Raw genomic sequence first — 15653 nt, forward strand, 5'->3', positions numbered from 1 at the left:
GAGTTTGTCTGGATGTACTCTAAGCAGAGAACCCAGCTGATCCTTTGCTGCATTTCAGATAAAATATCTCCTTCCACGCTGACAGAGTGTTTGCTGCCCCCTGAATTTACCTGTGGTACTAACCCACACTTGCTGTTATTACCAGTTACCGCCGACAGCACGATGTTCAACGATTCATGAGAGGACTGGGAGATGGTGTGCATGTGTGTTTGAAAGAGACAATGTTTGTCGTTTTCTGGATGCATGGGCATTGAAGCCTCTTTTGAAGTGTTAAGCGGATGTGAATAATTAACTCTCCAAATATAGGTGGAACTTTTGAATAATCCTTTACATCGGTGAATTGGGTTGGTAAAGGCAGTCTAGAAGTTACATATGCATACTGTACACATAATGAGGTAACACCAGGTTGGAGTTTTACTTTGAACTTTTGACTGGTGTCCATTGGTTGATGCCTGCACAAACAGGAAATAAGCTATGTGATGCAATGAGATCTCTGGCAGTGACATCTTTTGATCAGGCTTACCTTCTCATGTCCTCCTGAATGTACAGTGAGAGCAGCTGTTTGGGGATGCTGAAGGACAAAGTGCACTCCTCCATTTGTTCCCGTACAAGCATCCACTTGCTGTCCACTGTCTGAAATCTGTACACCTTGCATACTGGGTTCTTGAATACTAAGCGAGGGAGACAAAGGCAGGGAAGAAAGGTATAGTGAACAACCTGACACAGCAAAAAAAGCATCATGTTCTCTAACTTTTTTCTATTTCACAAAGGGAAAACTGAGGATCTAAAGCAGCTTTGACAGCTGGCAACCTCAAGGACGCCACAGACAGAGACTCTTCAAAAAAAGTCACATGAGGTATGAAGCACAAATTAAATTCTATAATCAATAACTGTGTCTGCCATAGATAAGGTGTTTCTCATCTTCGAAGGCCTTCTCTCTCTCTTTCAACTTCAGTGGCAACACAGCACACTAGAATAGAGACTGAAATACAGAAACCTAGTCCTGTTAATCTTTGCCTTATTATTTCCACCATTTGCATTTTAATTGCTTGTTTATTGTGCAACAGTGGGGCACAGACAGTTGAATCATTCTGAAACTTTGCTTGCTAACTCCACCACCAAACTCTTCCATTAGAACGATTCAAATTCAGCCCCATCTTCTTCATTTTTGTAGAGAGTTGCTAATAGCAGCAATCGAAGGCTGGAAACGAAAAACAGCTCTAATGCTCTTATCTGCATGCTGGCAGCAGAGGGCAAGAAAGCTGTGTGCCTTGAACAGTGTTTATTACTCCTTTTCGTTTCCAGGGCTGCAGTCAGAAAGTCACTCAATAAGCCGGAGCTGAAGTACCCCAGGTGAAACATTGACAATCTCGCTCTAGGCAGTCAAACACGCATGGCACCAATGAAATGTTTTTGCTTGAATTCAAAAGTGGGAGCCGCACTTCTGCTCCTACTGACAGTACAGTGAATGCTGCCGCTTCCAAACACTTTATACTGTAACATACCCCGGTGTGGCCCCAGATTGTCCTTTTTTCAAAGTCATCTGTCCAAGCATCCAAGTCATTAATCCTGGTGGTGCTACGTCATTTGTCCTTGAGTGTTAAAGTTCAGCGATGCCCTTCGATGCAGATGGGTTCAAGAAAAAGCACTACAGTGGAAGTTCTTATGTGGTAAGAGGAAATTAATCTAGGACGCAATATCAAAGTATGATGGCTGGTTGGTTTTAACAACTGTAACTGTGTTTCAATAAAAACTTGTTTCACAGTGAATTTTGGGCAAACACTTGAAATGAAAAGAATAAATTGGTTTATAGAATGTAAAAGAATGTTCCAAGACAATGTCAATGATAATGAAGTGTCTTCTATTGATTTGTGCAAATTTTCCAGTTTTCCTGGTTTCCTTGCATATTTTTTGTTATCATCAACAAATGTGAGGAAAGGACAAAATCTAACAATGAACTGATTCTACTAACAAGAGTTGCATGTGTATCCTAAGCCCGATATAGGTAATTCCTCTGTGTCATAGACCTTCACTGTTATCCAAAAACTAATAAAAGACACATTATTGCCCTGGGTGAGACTGATGCAAACATCCTTTATAACCATGAACATTACAGCTGCACAGTTTATTTGACTCAACTGTTTTGGTGCAGGAGGGTATGTATATTTATCTGTGGCTGAAAATGGTCCCTAACAAATACACTGTTTACTCCTGTTTGAGTGATGTTTGCTGAAAACTACAGTGCTCAGCTCTTTTTGGAAACTACTTAGCCATTTAAAAAAATTAAACTGTGATCCATTTGAAGGATTTCCATCCTTGGTAGGAACAAATGGGTTTTTAGCTAAGTGCCACAGTCGGGAAGTAAGAAAGTTTTGAGAAATGGATGAATGGATTGATGGCTTTGGTCATTTTATGGGATTTTGCAGTAAAAAAAAATATTAGAACAATGCCATGCCTATATTTTGAAGGTGAAATCTGTGCACTTGGCAAGATTTAAATGGACAACCTAATAGTGAAACAGACTAACCATGATGATCACCAGAGGAATGAAGCTACAAAGGCTGTATTTTTCTATCGTTGTTTATCACATCATTCTATTTACTAACAAAACGGAATACATTTTTTGAAGCAACAGTACTTTCATATGGTTTATTGAAATGTTGGCTAATTTAAGCTCAGTTTGTTTCCTTACTTTGTTACGTCATAATTTCTGTTATTCATACAGACAATAGAGATCCTCTAAAGGACAATAGCTGTGAGCCAAATAAGTTGCAGCCAGGCTTATTATTCTAACGATGCTGAAGCTGATGTAGAAATGAATGATGATTAAGGTTAAGACTGACCCTAGAATGGCCACAAATAAGATTCAAATTGCATCTAAATGAAATGGGACATTTAGACTTTGCCGGCATGGGGATTAGAGTGAAGTGAAGTGAAATGGAAGACAAAAATAAATGGGGAGCAAGTGACACATGGAGAGAAGGGAGGGAAGGCACAACCCTAATCGGAAGAGCGACAGTTGCTGCCTTCCACCTCCGTCAGAGAAGCGGATTAACCCCTGAACCCCCCCCGCCACCACACTAATTTGACCACCAATCAGACGCTTCTGTTTCCCTTCCCGACACCTCTTAAGAAAATGACTTCCTGAGACGTGCTGTGCGTGGGCTCCCCCATCTCCCTGCTCTCTGTATGCTCATTTTGAAAGGTAATAAAAGTGGAAGACTAAATTGCATTACTCAATCTGGTGGGGTCTGCAGGGAGGGTATTGTTTTGACGGGCTGCAGATGTGCACCTGCAAACATGGCTGCAGTTCACTAGCTAATCACAGTAGAAACAGTAAGTGACAATGACACCATGACAACAGGCGTGGGGCTGCAGGGGGGGCTTAGGGAGGTAGTGGGAACCTGGATAAAAGAGAAAATGGATGTGTGGAACAAATTAATTCATGGGGTGAAAAAAGGAAACCAGTTTCCCAAGTCTCCTCTGAACATGGGCTGTGAAGTTTCAACACAGCAGGAGCTGTGACCTTTTCAAGTCTATCCCTTTTCTGTCTACATGTCTTTCATTTTCTCTCAACAATTTTCTTGTTCTCTACCACTGAGAGGGCTAGATTTTTTTTGTTGCCATTAAATTAGTGTCATACGGCTAGTATGGCATCTTTTGCTTGTCTTCAGTCAGTCCACAAAGAACAGAGTAGGTTTACCTCATTGTAAAATACGTTCCACTATTCTTTCTCGCTGCTAAAATAAACCCCCCAAGACGTCTTTTTAATCAAATCAGGAAAACCATACATTCTTTAATCAAATGGGATTCCTCAGAGATACCTGAAATTTTCTTAATGGAAGGGTTATTCGAGGGTAATTATATGTTAATTAAGGGACTTTTGGATAAAAGACGATGTTATATAGATGTTAACTACCACAATGCTGTATTACAATAGAGTCTAGATTAATTATTTCGAGCCTTACTTTGAAGCCATTACAGGTTGAGCTCTTGCCATTTTCTCCTGCAAAAATAACTTTGTATATTGCACGGGGACAAGGCACAAAACACAAACAAGTAGGAAGGCAGGTAAATTGGAGAAGAAATGTGTTTTGTGTGTGTCTTCTTTGATTGCCAGGTTGTTTATGAATGAATGGTAACATTACAGGTGTTCAGGATGTGAATCATACCCGGCCCTGTCAATGGGTTGTTTTCTCTGTCGACGCAGGCATGTGACGCCAACTCACAAACCAAGGGACACTGGAAAGGAAAAGAACAGAGAGAGACACAGAGAGTGAGTATTACTTGACTCCAGAATTTTCTTCGTGAAACAACAGTAGTGATGTTGAAGTATTTTTCTAAGGAGCTGGCGGCATTTGATGATGACTATTATGTAGGAGATGATGTGGAGATGACCGTACCCCTCTGCAACCTGAGACCGTATTTCATCTGACAGAAACTATAGTTTAGCTGTGTTTGAAAATACCAAGTTAACTTTGTCAGTCAGATACAATATATTATCAGTGTCAAAGCTGTAGTCAGCAGCTCCCGTAAGTATTGTGTTAAATTCAGGTGGTTTGATCCACACTGGCTGTACAACGACAAAATTCAAAATTCACATTCTGAAGGGTTAGAATTTTTTTGACTGAAATGAAACATTAAATATTTAATGTGCGTCAAAATTATTGCAATATAACAGATTTTTTAAAATTACTACAGATATAATACACAGATGGTTTCATGTGTGAATCAATACTTTTGTTGGCTTTCCATTTTTTTTGATTTGGGTTTACATTACCGAAATAATGTAACTCAATTTCAACAACACAACCTGTTATACAGATAGAAATAGTAGCTACTGTATGTGATGTATGCACATCGCAAATACTACATTTAAAGACTACACCCATAAGACACCAACACAGAGCAAACATCTGCTGCTGCATGGCTCTTTTTAGTTCAAATCTGCAAGCATGTTGCACTCCTGCCTTCACTGCAATCACTGATGTCACAGCAGGTGACAGCTGGAGGAAAACAACTGCTGCGACTTCACTGATTGGCTGATGGGCTTGGTAATTTATTATCTAAACTGCCATTTCAGACTTTCATTGTACAATACTGTACTTTCTTCCCAATAGCTTCAAATTACTATGCATTGACATACTAAAACAAACAAGATAAAACAACGAAAACCCAAACCAATGTTGCAGTTTTTTTTAAAAAAAGGTCTTATAAATTAATAAACCACATGACAGTTTGTTAAGCCTATTCCAGCATAGCACACATGTATCTTACAATAACAGTAGCAGATTTACTGCTCTATTTTTAGTAATTTTTGAAACAATGGATCTTTGATTTCAGACAGAAGTCAATAAAAGCTTCTAAGCTAAAAACTTCTCATTTCCAACTGGTAACTGTTGATTTTGCCAGTTGAAATTAATTTCACTAGTAAATTTTATCAGCTGCAGGAGAATCTTTTATGGGGGTTTTAATTATGCCCTAGATGGCTACATACATGACAAGATACTATGATAAAGCTGCAAGTCTGAGGCAAAAACAACAGCATTGTCAAAAGCTGATGATCAATGCAGAAGACATGGTAATAAGGAAGCAGCATTATTGTCTTGCAGTGTACAGCTAGTCTGACTTTTATTTCATTCTGACATAACCATGTTTGGCTGCTTAGCTTAAATGTATTTTCAAACAGCATGTTTTCAATTTTAATATTAAAAAGAGAAAAGACTTTTAGGTTGAGGACTAACCAATGAGTTTGGCAAATGTGATGATATCTCAGGAAACCTGGATGAGTGTAACCTTCCCCAAATACAAAAGAGAGCAGGACAGAGCTGCCAACATTACACTACACTGTGACAGCATCCAGAGCTGGTTTGCACAGTACATATTAGATCAGTTGTGAACTAGGCTGTTTTTCTCATTAAACCAAGAACCCTACAAAAAATAATGTCCAGTTACTACTGTAGGACGGACTAACGATTGCAGCTATGTTGAAGTAGACAAACATACATTTCACCATTTTTATTCTCGTGTTTTTCATTTTATAAAAGCTAAAAAGATTAACATGAATCCTTGGGATGTTTTGGATTTTGGATGTTATTTTGATAAATATAAAAACATCAAATTACTTTAACAAATTGTATAAAACTTTATCCTTCTATCGTGTACACTCTGCTAGTCTTGGATCAAAGTGTGTCAAATTTGTCCATGTGAAATGTCTCTGATAGTGAAAACCTTCATTGCCTCTTGATGCATTAAGTCTGGGACTCCTCATCAAAGCAATACTGACAACTAACAATCTTTCTTGTTCACTGTATGTCAGCTCTGCCCTGTCTGATGAACCATTTAACACAGCTAGACAGCCAAACCTGTCCCCAGAACAGGACTTTAAATGACTGCTAGGAACAATCCATCACCTCTCCTAGCTCAGAAACTGATCCTGAATAAAACAGACTCCTAACCAGCAGCCATGATCACACACAACCTCCAAAATAAAATGTGTCCATTGAACTGAACAGACAGAAACAACTAGCATATGGAAAATTTCCATGCACGTAGTCAGTAAGTATTTCTGATAATGAAGAGTATAACAAATGAGCCAAGGGCCACAGCTGTGAAAGGATTCCTATTTTAATTGTAGACAGCAGACAGCATGTGTTCGATGGCTCTTTGATGACTAAAATATGTAAAGAGATTAGATCAAAGGTGACTGGAGTACCTTTCTTGTTTCAGCTGACTGTTTTTGCAGGGTCAGCGGGAGTGCCCGCCGCATACACCCGTCACATACAGTACATTCAGGCAGCCAGACATGCACACCACAAAGGTAAACTTGTGAGTCTTATCTCTCAAGCGAGCCCTCCCTAAATTTTGTCATATTTCTTCACTCTTTCCTCCCCTCATCTTCTGCAACAGAGACAACACACAGAAGGGGAAATATGCTGTGACAACGCACTCACACACACAGGGCAACACACACACACACACACACACACATACACACACACACACACACACACACACACACACACACACACACACACACACACACACACACACACACACACACACACACACACACACACACACACACACACACACACACACACACACAGGGCAACACATTCATCAAGTCGACATGGGCAGATTGTCAGTGACACTCTGGAGCCTAGCAGGGAACCTCCCCGCACCAGCAACAGGGGTGGGCAGAACCGAAAGCCAGTCAGCCATGTAGAAGCCCTTGGTCAATTATATAAGACAGTGAGTCATACACACACACAAAATACAGGCAAATACACACACACACACACACTCAGACACACACACACACACACACACACACACACACACACACACACACACACACACACACACACACACACATACACACAACAGCAAATCAACAGTAGACACGGACTGCGAGTCTCTGCTACCTTGCGGAGCTGTGCTGTGGTGAAAGAAAATCCAATCCCCCTTTACAGATCAAAAAACATCATTAAAGCTCCTTCTTTACTTTGTACTACTGGACCCCTGGCTCTACAGGACACATTCGCTCAACAAATGTTCAAGAAATCTGTCTCCATTAGCTATGTAGAGAAAATGACTTGGAATCAGAGTACATACAACTTCATTTCTGGTGTGGTGGCACCCCATTTTGAAGGCACAATCTTCGGTTTTCTGTCAAACTCTGAAGGAGAATATTCTTTCTTCCTCTTTTGCTCCTCTGATTATGTGTCACTTGGGAGTCAAGTTAAGCGGTATGTATTGTATGAGATTAGAGTGTAGAAGGGGGTGTGACAGCAGTGGCGGCGAGAAAGCCACATGCAGGAATTATCTTGGTCAAATGAATAAAGGTTTCAGGACTGACAACAAATGGAAGTGTCTCAGAATAGGAATTTGGACAGTCCTCTCTTTAATTATTTTTCTGTATCACAGAGAGACAACACAAATGTACTCACAGACACAGACGTTACATGCACACATATCCTGTAAATCCCCATTAGGGTTTACTGAAGTTTATTTAATCTCATTGAGGACTTGAGCAGTGCCAGTCTAATCCTAGCTTTAGCACAAGGCATCTGGGGCATGGAGACTCCTGCTTCGTCTAGTCACCCTGCTATTTTACCTTCTGGGATGGTATGTCGGTGGTGATGTGGTCTACATCAACCTCCTCCATCTCCCCCATCTTCAGACGACTCACCACCACTGTTCCTGCTGAGCACACACCATCAGATGACCTAAAGGGAGACAGGAAGAGAGGGAAAGAAACATTTAGTATTAGCCTCTTCATTTAATGTGTTGAATAAAAAGGCTGTTCGGTTAAATGATCTGTTCCTCCGGCTACTTCCCCTCTATGGACCACAGAAATATTTATCTCTACGTTGTGAAATTATAAAGCTGTTTGACTGAGAAGTGAATGCAGGACTTTTTTTTTTTCCTGACAGGTTTTGCAGGGAGCTTGCATGTAGATTAAAGAAAAGGCGGCTCCAGTGGGAAGTTGATGAGAGTGAGGGAAGGAACATTTCGTATAATTGTTCAAATTGCCGTCTAATAACCCAAGCTATGTGCCCTCACAGACATGAAATTGATACTACAGTTTTCATATCAGAGAGCCCGACCAATCACTTTCCCAATCATGGGGCCATGATTAAGGAGCTGATAGAAAATCTATAGTATTGGCAGCAAGACAGACGCTCTCAAATGAAGAAAAATGGTCCCTGGGCATCGCGCGAGCAAGTCTGATCACCTTAACAGACCCATCCCTAATGCGCTCAGTTCCACTCCAGCTGGAGAAAATATTGGATGTTGTGTTCCAGCCAATGGTCTAGGGAGACAGGGGGAAGGATGACACACCCCTGCCTGAGGAAGAGAAAATGCAAGCATGGTGATGGAAGCAGAAAGGATGCTTTCAAGGCCAATCCATCTTGGTCGGATACGAGGAAGAGAATCTAATCTTACCCAAGGGAATAGAGGAAAGGGAAGAAGACACGGTAAGCAGAGGTAGAGAGGAATGTGAGGGGATACAGGAGAGGAGGAATGGGAGCGAAAGGAGTGAGATGGAGGGAAAAGTGTCTCTGTGGTGGGACACTGGGAGCTTCAGTTAGCGCTTAATGTCTTACAGCAGCCCCCAAGCAGAGAAAATAACATTGGTTGGTTTATAAATCTAATCACCGTCCCTTGCCAGACACCTGTCTCCATGTTTACTCCTCTGCTCATCTTCCCACCCCCCAATCCCATTCCTCATCGTCTCTCTCCCCCTCCGTTTCTCTGTGCAACAGAGGACTGAAGCACAGTAAAAGAAAGTCACCCTGACTTTGAAGAAACAGTATGTACTGACAGTGGCCCACAAATAATCGAGGAAATGGAGATTAACATGCATCACATTCAGTGATAGTGCTCTCAAGGCAAAGCTTAGGGGTTACAGCGGCCCCTCTACTCTTCAGATTGCTCTGCCTCAATCCACTAATGATACCCTCCATTTAAATAGACCGAGGAGACTCTTTTTTTGAATTGCTTTAAGATAATTGATTTATGCATTTGGGAGATATGTTATTTTTTATTTGTGGCCAAGAAGTAAACTCAGGTCCTCTTCAAATACAATCTTTATATATTGTCATCTCTTAGGAAACGAACAGTAGAGATGACTTGATTAAGCTCTATCATCACGCTGCTTGTTTACTGTACAAACTTTTAACGTCCTGACAGAATGTCTGGTCTGCAGTGACACACCCTTTTTTTTTTTTCTTTTTTTCTGGGCAAACTACTTCTCTTTTAGTATTCACACAAACTGACCTCAAATTAACTTTGAAGGTTTGGTGAAAGCTGTGGATGAAAAAGAAGCCTGTCTTCCACTCCCCTCCCCTCCCAGATCCCATCCTCCTCTATCCCTCTTTCCTCTTTCCGTCTGTTAGAGCTGGCATGGAAACAAATCTGCAGACTGTTCTTTGCCTGCGAGCCCATCTTTTTTTTAAAATCTAATTGGCCCAGGATCTGTTTTATGACAACACTTAATCAGATGGCTTTGTTAAAGTGACAAAAATAATGTGCTTAAAATGTCTGCTGTGAATTTGGCACAATTCAAAAAAATTATTATTTATTAGGAAAGTGACTTAACAGGTTTTTTTTTTTTTTTTTGGAAAGCCTCTCTTGCAATTTACAAACACATTATCCAGCGTAAGAAAACAGTGCAATTTGTTTCAAGTAACCAATCTGTACCCGTCTGGTCTAAGCAACTTTTGACAAACAGTATCAGCTATACATGTTAAGTATGTATACACTCTACTATACAGCAACTGCTCAAATGACTACTGTAAATCATTGGTATAAAATAAAAATCTCCTGCTCAGTGTCAAATCCTACACACTTCCATTGACTTGTAACTAGAATAAGCTAATTCTCTCTTCATAGGCATATTTATCGAAAACGCACAGCTGTTTGTCAACTAATGATCCAAAAAATACAACACATTTTTTAGTTGAGTTGGAACTTTTCCTACTTCCTACCAAGGTTCAGGGAACTAGTATAGTCTTCACTGCAGAAGCTGTTGTATTATGCTCACTTAGTTGTGAAGCTACATGTAACCAATTTTATTCTGGGGAGAAAAATACACACTTGAGAAGCGTTCATTTGCTCAATAAACATTGACTGCACTAGCTGTTCAAAACACTGAGTGCAGTGACACTCAGAACCTTATGAGAGTTTGTCTATACAACAATGAATCCAACAGTCTGTCACATTGCAGTTTGTGATGCAAAAACAGGAAATATATCAACGAGGGCCAGTCCTGTACAGAAAATGTTTTCACAATTTGTCTTGAAATTGAAAAAGAAACCCACTAGTCAATATGGCAGGTTTAGCATCTTTGAGATAAATATGTCCTACTTAAAAAAACCACCACACCAACCAAAACAGAAACTCATTTTTTCAGTTTGATTAGTTTGAGTAGACATATCCAGCCCACAACGGAGTTAATAATAGTGTAAATGTATTCAGGAATATATGGGTCCATATCTCTAAGTTCTTTCTCTCTTTTTTGATTCTATTAGTCTATGTCTGAATGTTCTACGGCTTAAATGTGTGTTTGAACTCTCAAAAAGCAATAAAGAAGTTTAGAAGCTGAGCTGAACATATGTAAGTTGTTATGTGGCATAGACCTCAGCACCATTATGACTGCATTTCTTTCCATTGTAATGTATTACAATACAAAACAATTAACTTTATTAATTTATTAGTTCTTCTATTACTATAAATACTGCTGATATTTGCTTGTTTGGTGGTTAGATGACATATACAGATGATTGCTGGGGTTGCTAATAGTGATTTTTGTTGAGTGAAATCAGCAGTTACGCATGTTATTTTCAGTTTTTTATCTTTGTACTTTTGCTCATCCTGTTGTTGCTCTGAACAGAGTGGAGGTGATGGAGGTAGTATGGGTGTGTAAATAATGATACTGTAAAAAATATTGGACAAAGACAGACAACCAGAGGACTTAAAAGTGGCCAAGCAATTGCCCTCTTTCTGTTGCTTTGTTGCCAAGCAAAGGACAATTCGGACCTTTTCAAAGTGTGAATTTAACAGTCTGTGGGTGGGGAAAGTTCATCAAAAAAAACTTAAAAGCAGCAATACTCCTGCTGCCATCAGGCGCTTCTCTCTGCGGGAAACCTCACAGATGAAAAACACCTGACAGACACAGAAAAGAAGCAAAACACCATTGGCTTTTCCCCTCACAAGTACTTAAGCTTCAACTGTAGGAAACTAAAAATACACAGCAGGACCTGGAAAAACTATTTTGGTTTTTGATCCAGATTCTTCCCACAGAAGATTTGATTCGGGAGTCCTTCAGGAAGCCTTAACGCTCTACATTACCTGTGGAATGGGAGTGGTCAGAGAAATCTAATTGCCAGGATCCTACACAGGCAAAGACAATGCAACACACTTGAAGTGTAGCAGTGTAAGTGTAGATGGGATTCTTGACCTATATAAAGCTGGACGTGTGGGCTAAATATAGCGCTGGCTAGTATTCACTGAGGACAGATGTTAGGACATGGGACCGTAATAATGCGGAATGCCAGCTTTCAAATTGATACTGCTGGTCCCGCTTTTCATTGCAGATGAATGACATTATCATGTGACTCAGCAGTAATTGTACATTTTGCAACTGGAGGACTGACTCAATCAATAAGACTACACTGCAGGCATTGTTCATAGAGCTGGCAATCACCAGGGGACCCTATACTGAGCACACACTTGTCTGGTCCACTTGAAGTATATTCCCAAAGAAAAAGCTGCCCTGGTTTTCTTTTGATGAAAGAGACTTCCACGAAAAATATATATTCAGTCTGAATCTAAAATTAATGCAAAACATCCTGTGTATCTTGTACTTAGGTTTTGTGAAAATCTGGCTGGTGCAGAAATTAAATCTTTTTTTTAGTGGCAGTGGCATGCTCAGAACTTTTTATGCTTGAAAGGTCGAACAAGCATCAAATTTTCAATCAAAACAAGCTGATTTATCCAGAAGAAACCAGTGTGATCAGTCTCTACAACATGCAAATTTATGCAATGTAAAAAAAATCTGTTTGTCTGCTGCAATACATCTGTAATATGCAGAATAGGAGCTATGTCAGGGCAAGATGCATACTTGCACAAGATTTGTGAGTTTCAACACATCCTATTTGTTCCAGTTCCATCACACACACTACCGTGTTCTTGCATGACGAGAACTGTCATCACACTACATTTACCTTTATGTTAGTGCTTAACCAGTGCCAGAGACAGTATGATATAAGCTGTTTTCACAGAGGAAGCAAGGTGGAAAGAAATATCCAGAAGGGATGCTATTTCTTTAACCAGTGACATCAAGGCTTCATGGGACTCAAGAGTAGGTAGTTCACAGAATTTCAAGAAAGTCCAATGGGGGAGACATGATGAGGGAGCTGTTTATGTAGTAAAATTACTCAGACAACTCAATAGGAAAATCCCTTGTTAGGTTAATGTACAGGCTACTATGGGGAAGAGTGAAGAACTTTGTCTCAATATGTTTCTAGACAGTAACTTTTGAGAAAAATAAAGGTTTGAATGTTGTACCATAAACACAAAGAAACATAATGTATGTTTCCATATGATACCGGTTTACAGTGTAAATGGCTTTTTTCTATACGTCACAGCTGTGTGCAGCAGCTAGAGCATGTCAAGCTAAAAAGTGGTTACATGTAGACTTACCAAAGTACTTAAAAAAATGTCTGTTTTAAATGTTAATAATAAAACACATTGAGCATGGGAAAAAGAACGTCAGTCAGTCGAAATTGAATTCAACACTGCAGAACATGTGTGTCTAGTGTCGAGATGTGGTTTACATTAGAATAGGTCAGGAAACTGTTCTCATTTCTACTCCATGTTGTTTTTACCAAAGACCTATGTAAACATATAAAACACTGTGAGAGGATTAGCTCTATGTCATACTGAGGAGCAAGGCCACACAATGTTTCAACAGGTCTTATTGCTCATGGGGGAATGAGCTGACTGAGAGACTGGTGGCAATGTGTGTGAAGCCAGTGGTAGTCAGACTGAAAAGGCCGGTTAAATACAAGAAAAAATAGCAGCCTTGGTTGCCCCTCTATCAGCCTGCTTTCAGCTACTGATAACTTGAATCTCATAGTTTAGCACAGCTTAATCAATAAAATATGAGATCCATTTCCTGTAATATTCAAGCAACTCCAACCATATCTGATAGGGTTTAGTACTTCATTCATTCATTCATTCAATTTCACACACAAATTAGAAATAAAGAATAAAATACAAGTAACATAATAGTAGTGATGGGTGAAAATGGGACACACCAATAAGCTTCAAAGCTTCACAGTGATACCTGGGTATCATTTCTAATTTTATTTTCTGCCAGTCGTCTGTCACAGGTGCTACTGCACTTGTCAAAATATTAACACACACACACACACATAATGCATTCTACAGTTCATCTATAGCTGACATGAAGCTTCAGCAGTGTGAATCAAGTAAAGCAAAGTTCTTTTAAATATGAAATTCCCTCTTTCATGGACACTGAGCCGCAGCAGAGGGACGTAATGAATGCAGGAATTTTGTACTAAAAAGACTTTGGAAGATATTTGGCTTATTGAACTCTGACTGCTGAAGTCTCATATTAGCTTTATTTTAGCTTTCTTGTGCATTTTGTCACAGAACAAGAACTGTGGATTTTGTCCTGCATTATTTTAGTTGCTTTGGGAAGTGATCTTTTTGAGGAGGAGTCAGTACTGTTTTGAGAAAGACTTGAAAAAAGGTGAAACTATCCGTGCATGACAGTTGTTACATGCCAAATTACAAAGAAACTGATTTGAGGACAGATATGCTGCATGAACTGGGTAAGGGTGAGCACAAGTAGAAACATGCACACTTACAGTCCTCATTACTTACCTTACCTTATACCTTATATATATATATAGCGCATCACAGTTAAGATGAAAGCGATCAAAAGATGACTGTAGGAAAGATGTATTCTTGTTCTCAACTGTGTGCATTCAGTTGTGTGTACACATTTCCAACAATGAAGATGGCTGGCATCAATTCAGTGTGAAGTCCTTGAAAAACTAAGCGCAGATCAATGACAATCGAATGAGAGTGGGTGGAGGCGACGGTTGAGTGGGAGAGGGCAGGTGGTGCACGGACACAAAGAGCACTGTGTGCCCAGATGATGACCTTCGTCGCCACTTACTCTATGAATACTACATTATCAAGACTTAGATTGTAGGGGGTCAAACCACGCTAGCACGCTGCATTGCAAAACATGAAAACCCCTAAAAATCATTTTCCCGCATGCATCGTATTCTGAAAAACTGAGGAGAAAATCGGCAAGTCTTTTCAAGTGTAATGACTTAGAAACAGGGAGAGAGAGTAGATGCCCCCACAGAAAGCCACAGAGGCTTCATAATTATTTTTCAACAAACTGTATAAAAGCTGACAAAACAGAGTCTCCTTTCATCTGTGTCAAGCAGATGGTTTTTGTCCTGTAATTGCTCTTGAAAAAGAAGCCAACCAACAGTATCTAGACTGCCAATGATTCTGACAAGCATGCACTTACTGGAGGATGGGGCACATGTTTTCTTTTTTCTTTTCTCACTTAAAGGTAGTGAACATTGGCTTGATGAAGAAATTCTTAAAAGGAATAGTTCAGGAAAACACTCTTATTTGCTGTCTTGCTGAGAGTTAGATAAGAATTAAATCTGGGTTCCAGCCCCTCTTCAGCTGACAAACTACTATAGTACACCAAAGTGTAAAAAAGACAGGTTGTGGTTTTACATAGAGTATGGGACTATTTCTTGGCTGGGCACAGAGATTTCCTAGAGTCGCTGCATAAGGACCTCAGGGCTTCAAGCTTACTGGCTGCAGCTTCATATTTAGTGTGAAGATATGACAGTGATATTTATCTTCTCATCTAATTCTGTGAAGCAAAAGAGCGTATTTCCTAAAATATCAATCTATTTTTTGAGCATCCTAAAGTTTAGTCCACACAATGGCCTGGTTTAACACTCGGAACACAATTAACTAAGTGCTCCGAGTATTTAAATGTGGTATTGTCCCGATACCTCCATTACCCACAATGCATTTTTTTCCACATATGCAGTAGTTACTCCCCAAGACCTGTAAAC

General features: G+C 39.8%; 1 protein-coding gene across 8 annotated transcripts in view; it reads right to left on the bottom strand.

The window, feature by feature from the left end:
• The window catches only part of inpp4b (inositol polyphosphate-4-phosphatase type II B), a 229559-nt gene that overhangs the window by 56367 nt on the left and 157539 nt on the right, over window positions 1–15653 (bottom strand). For all 8 annotated transcript variants that reach the window (XM_056371175.1, XM_056371174.1, XM_056371172.1 and 5 more), the window contains 3 exons: window positions 8120–8231; window positions 4173–4242; window positions 524–671 (listed from right to left, as the gene is read on the bottom strand). In XM_056371175.1, the coding sequence (XP_056227150.1) occupies window positions 524–671; window positions 4173–4242; window positions 8120–8231 (330 nt within the window). The remainder of the gene's footprint in view (window positions 1–523; window positions 672–4172; window positions 4243–8119; window positions 8232–15653) is intronic.

This window comes from Seriola aureovittata, chromosome 3 (assembly GCF_021018895.1).
Source record: "Seriola aureovittata isolate HTS-2021-v1 ecotype China chromosome 3, ASM2101889v1, whole genome shotgun sequence".
Lineage (NCBI taxonomy): Eukaryota > Metazoa > Chordata > Actinopteri > Carangiformes > Carangidae > Seriola > Seriola aureovittata.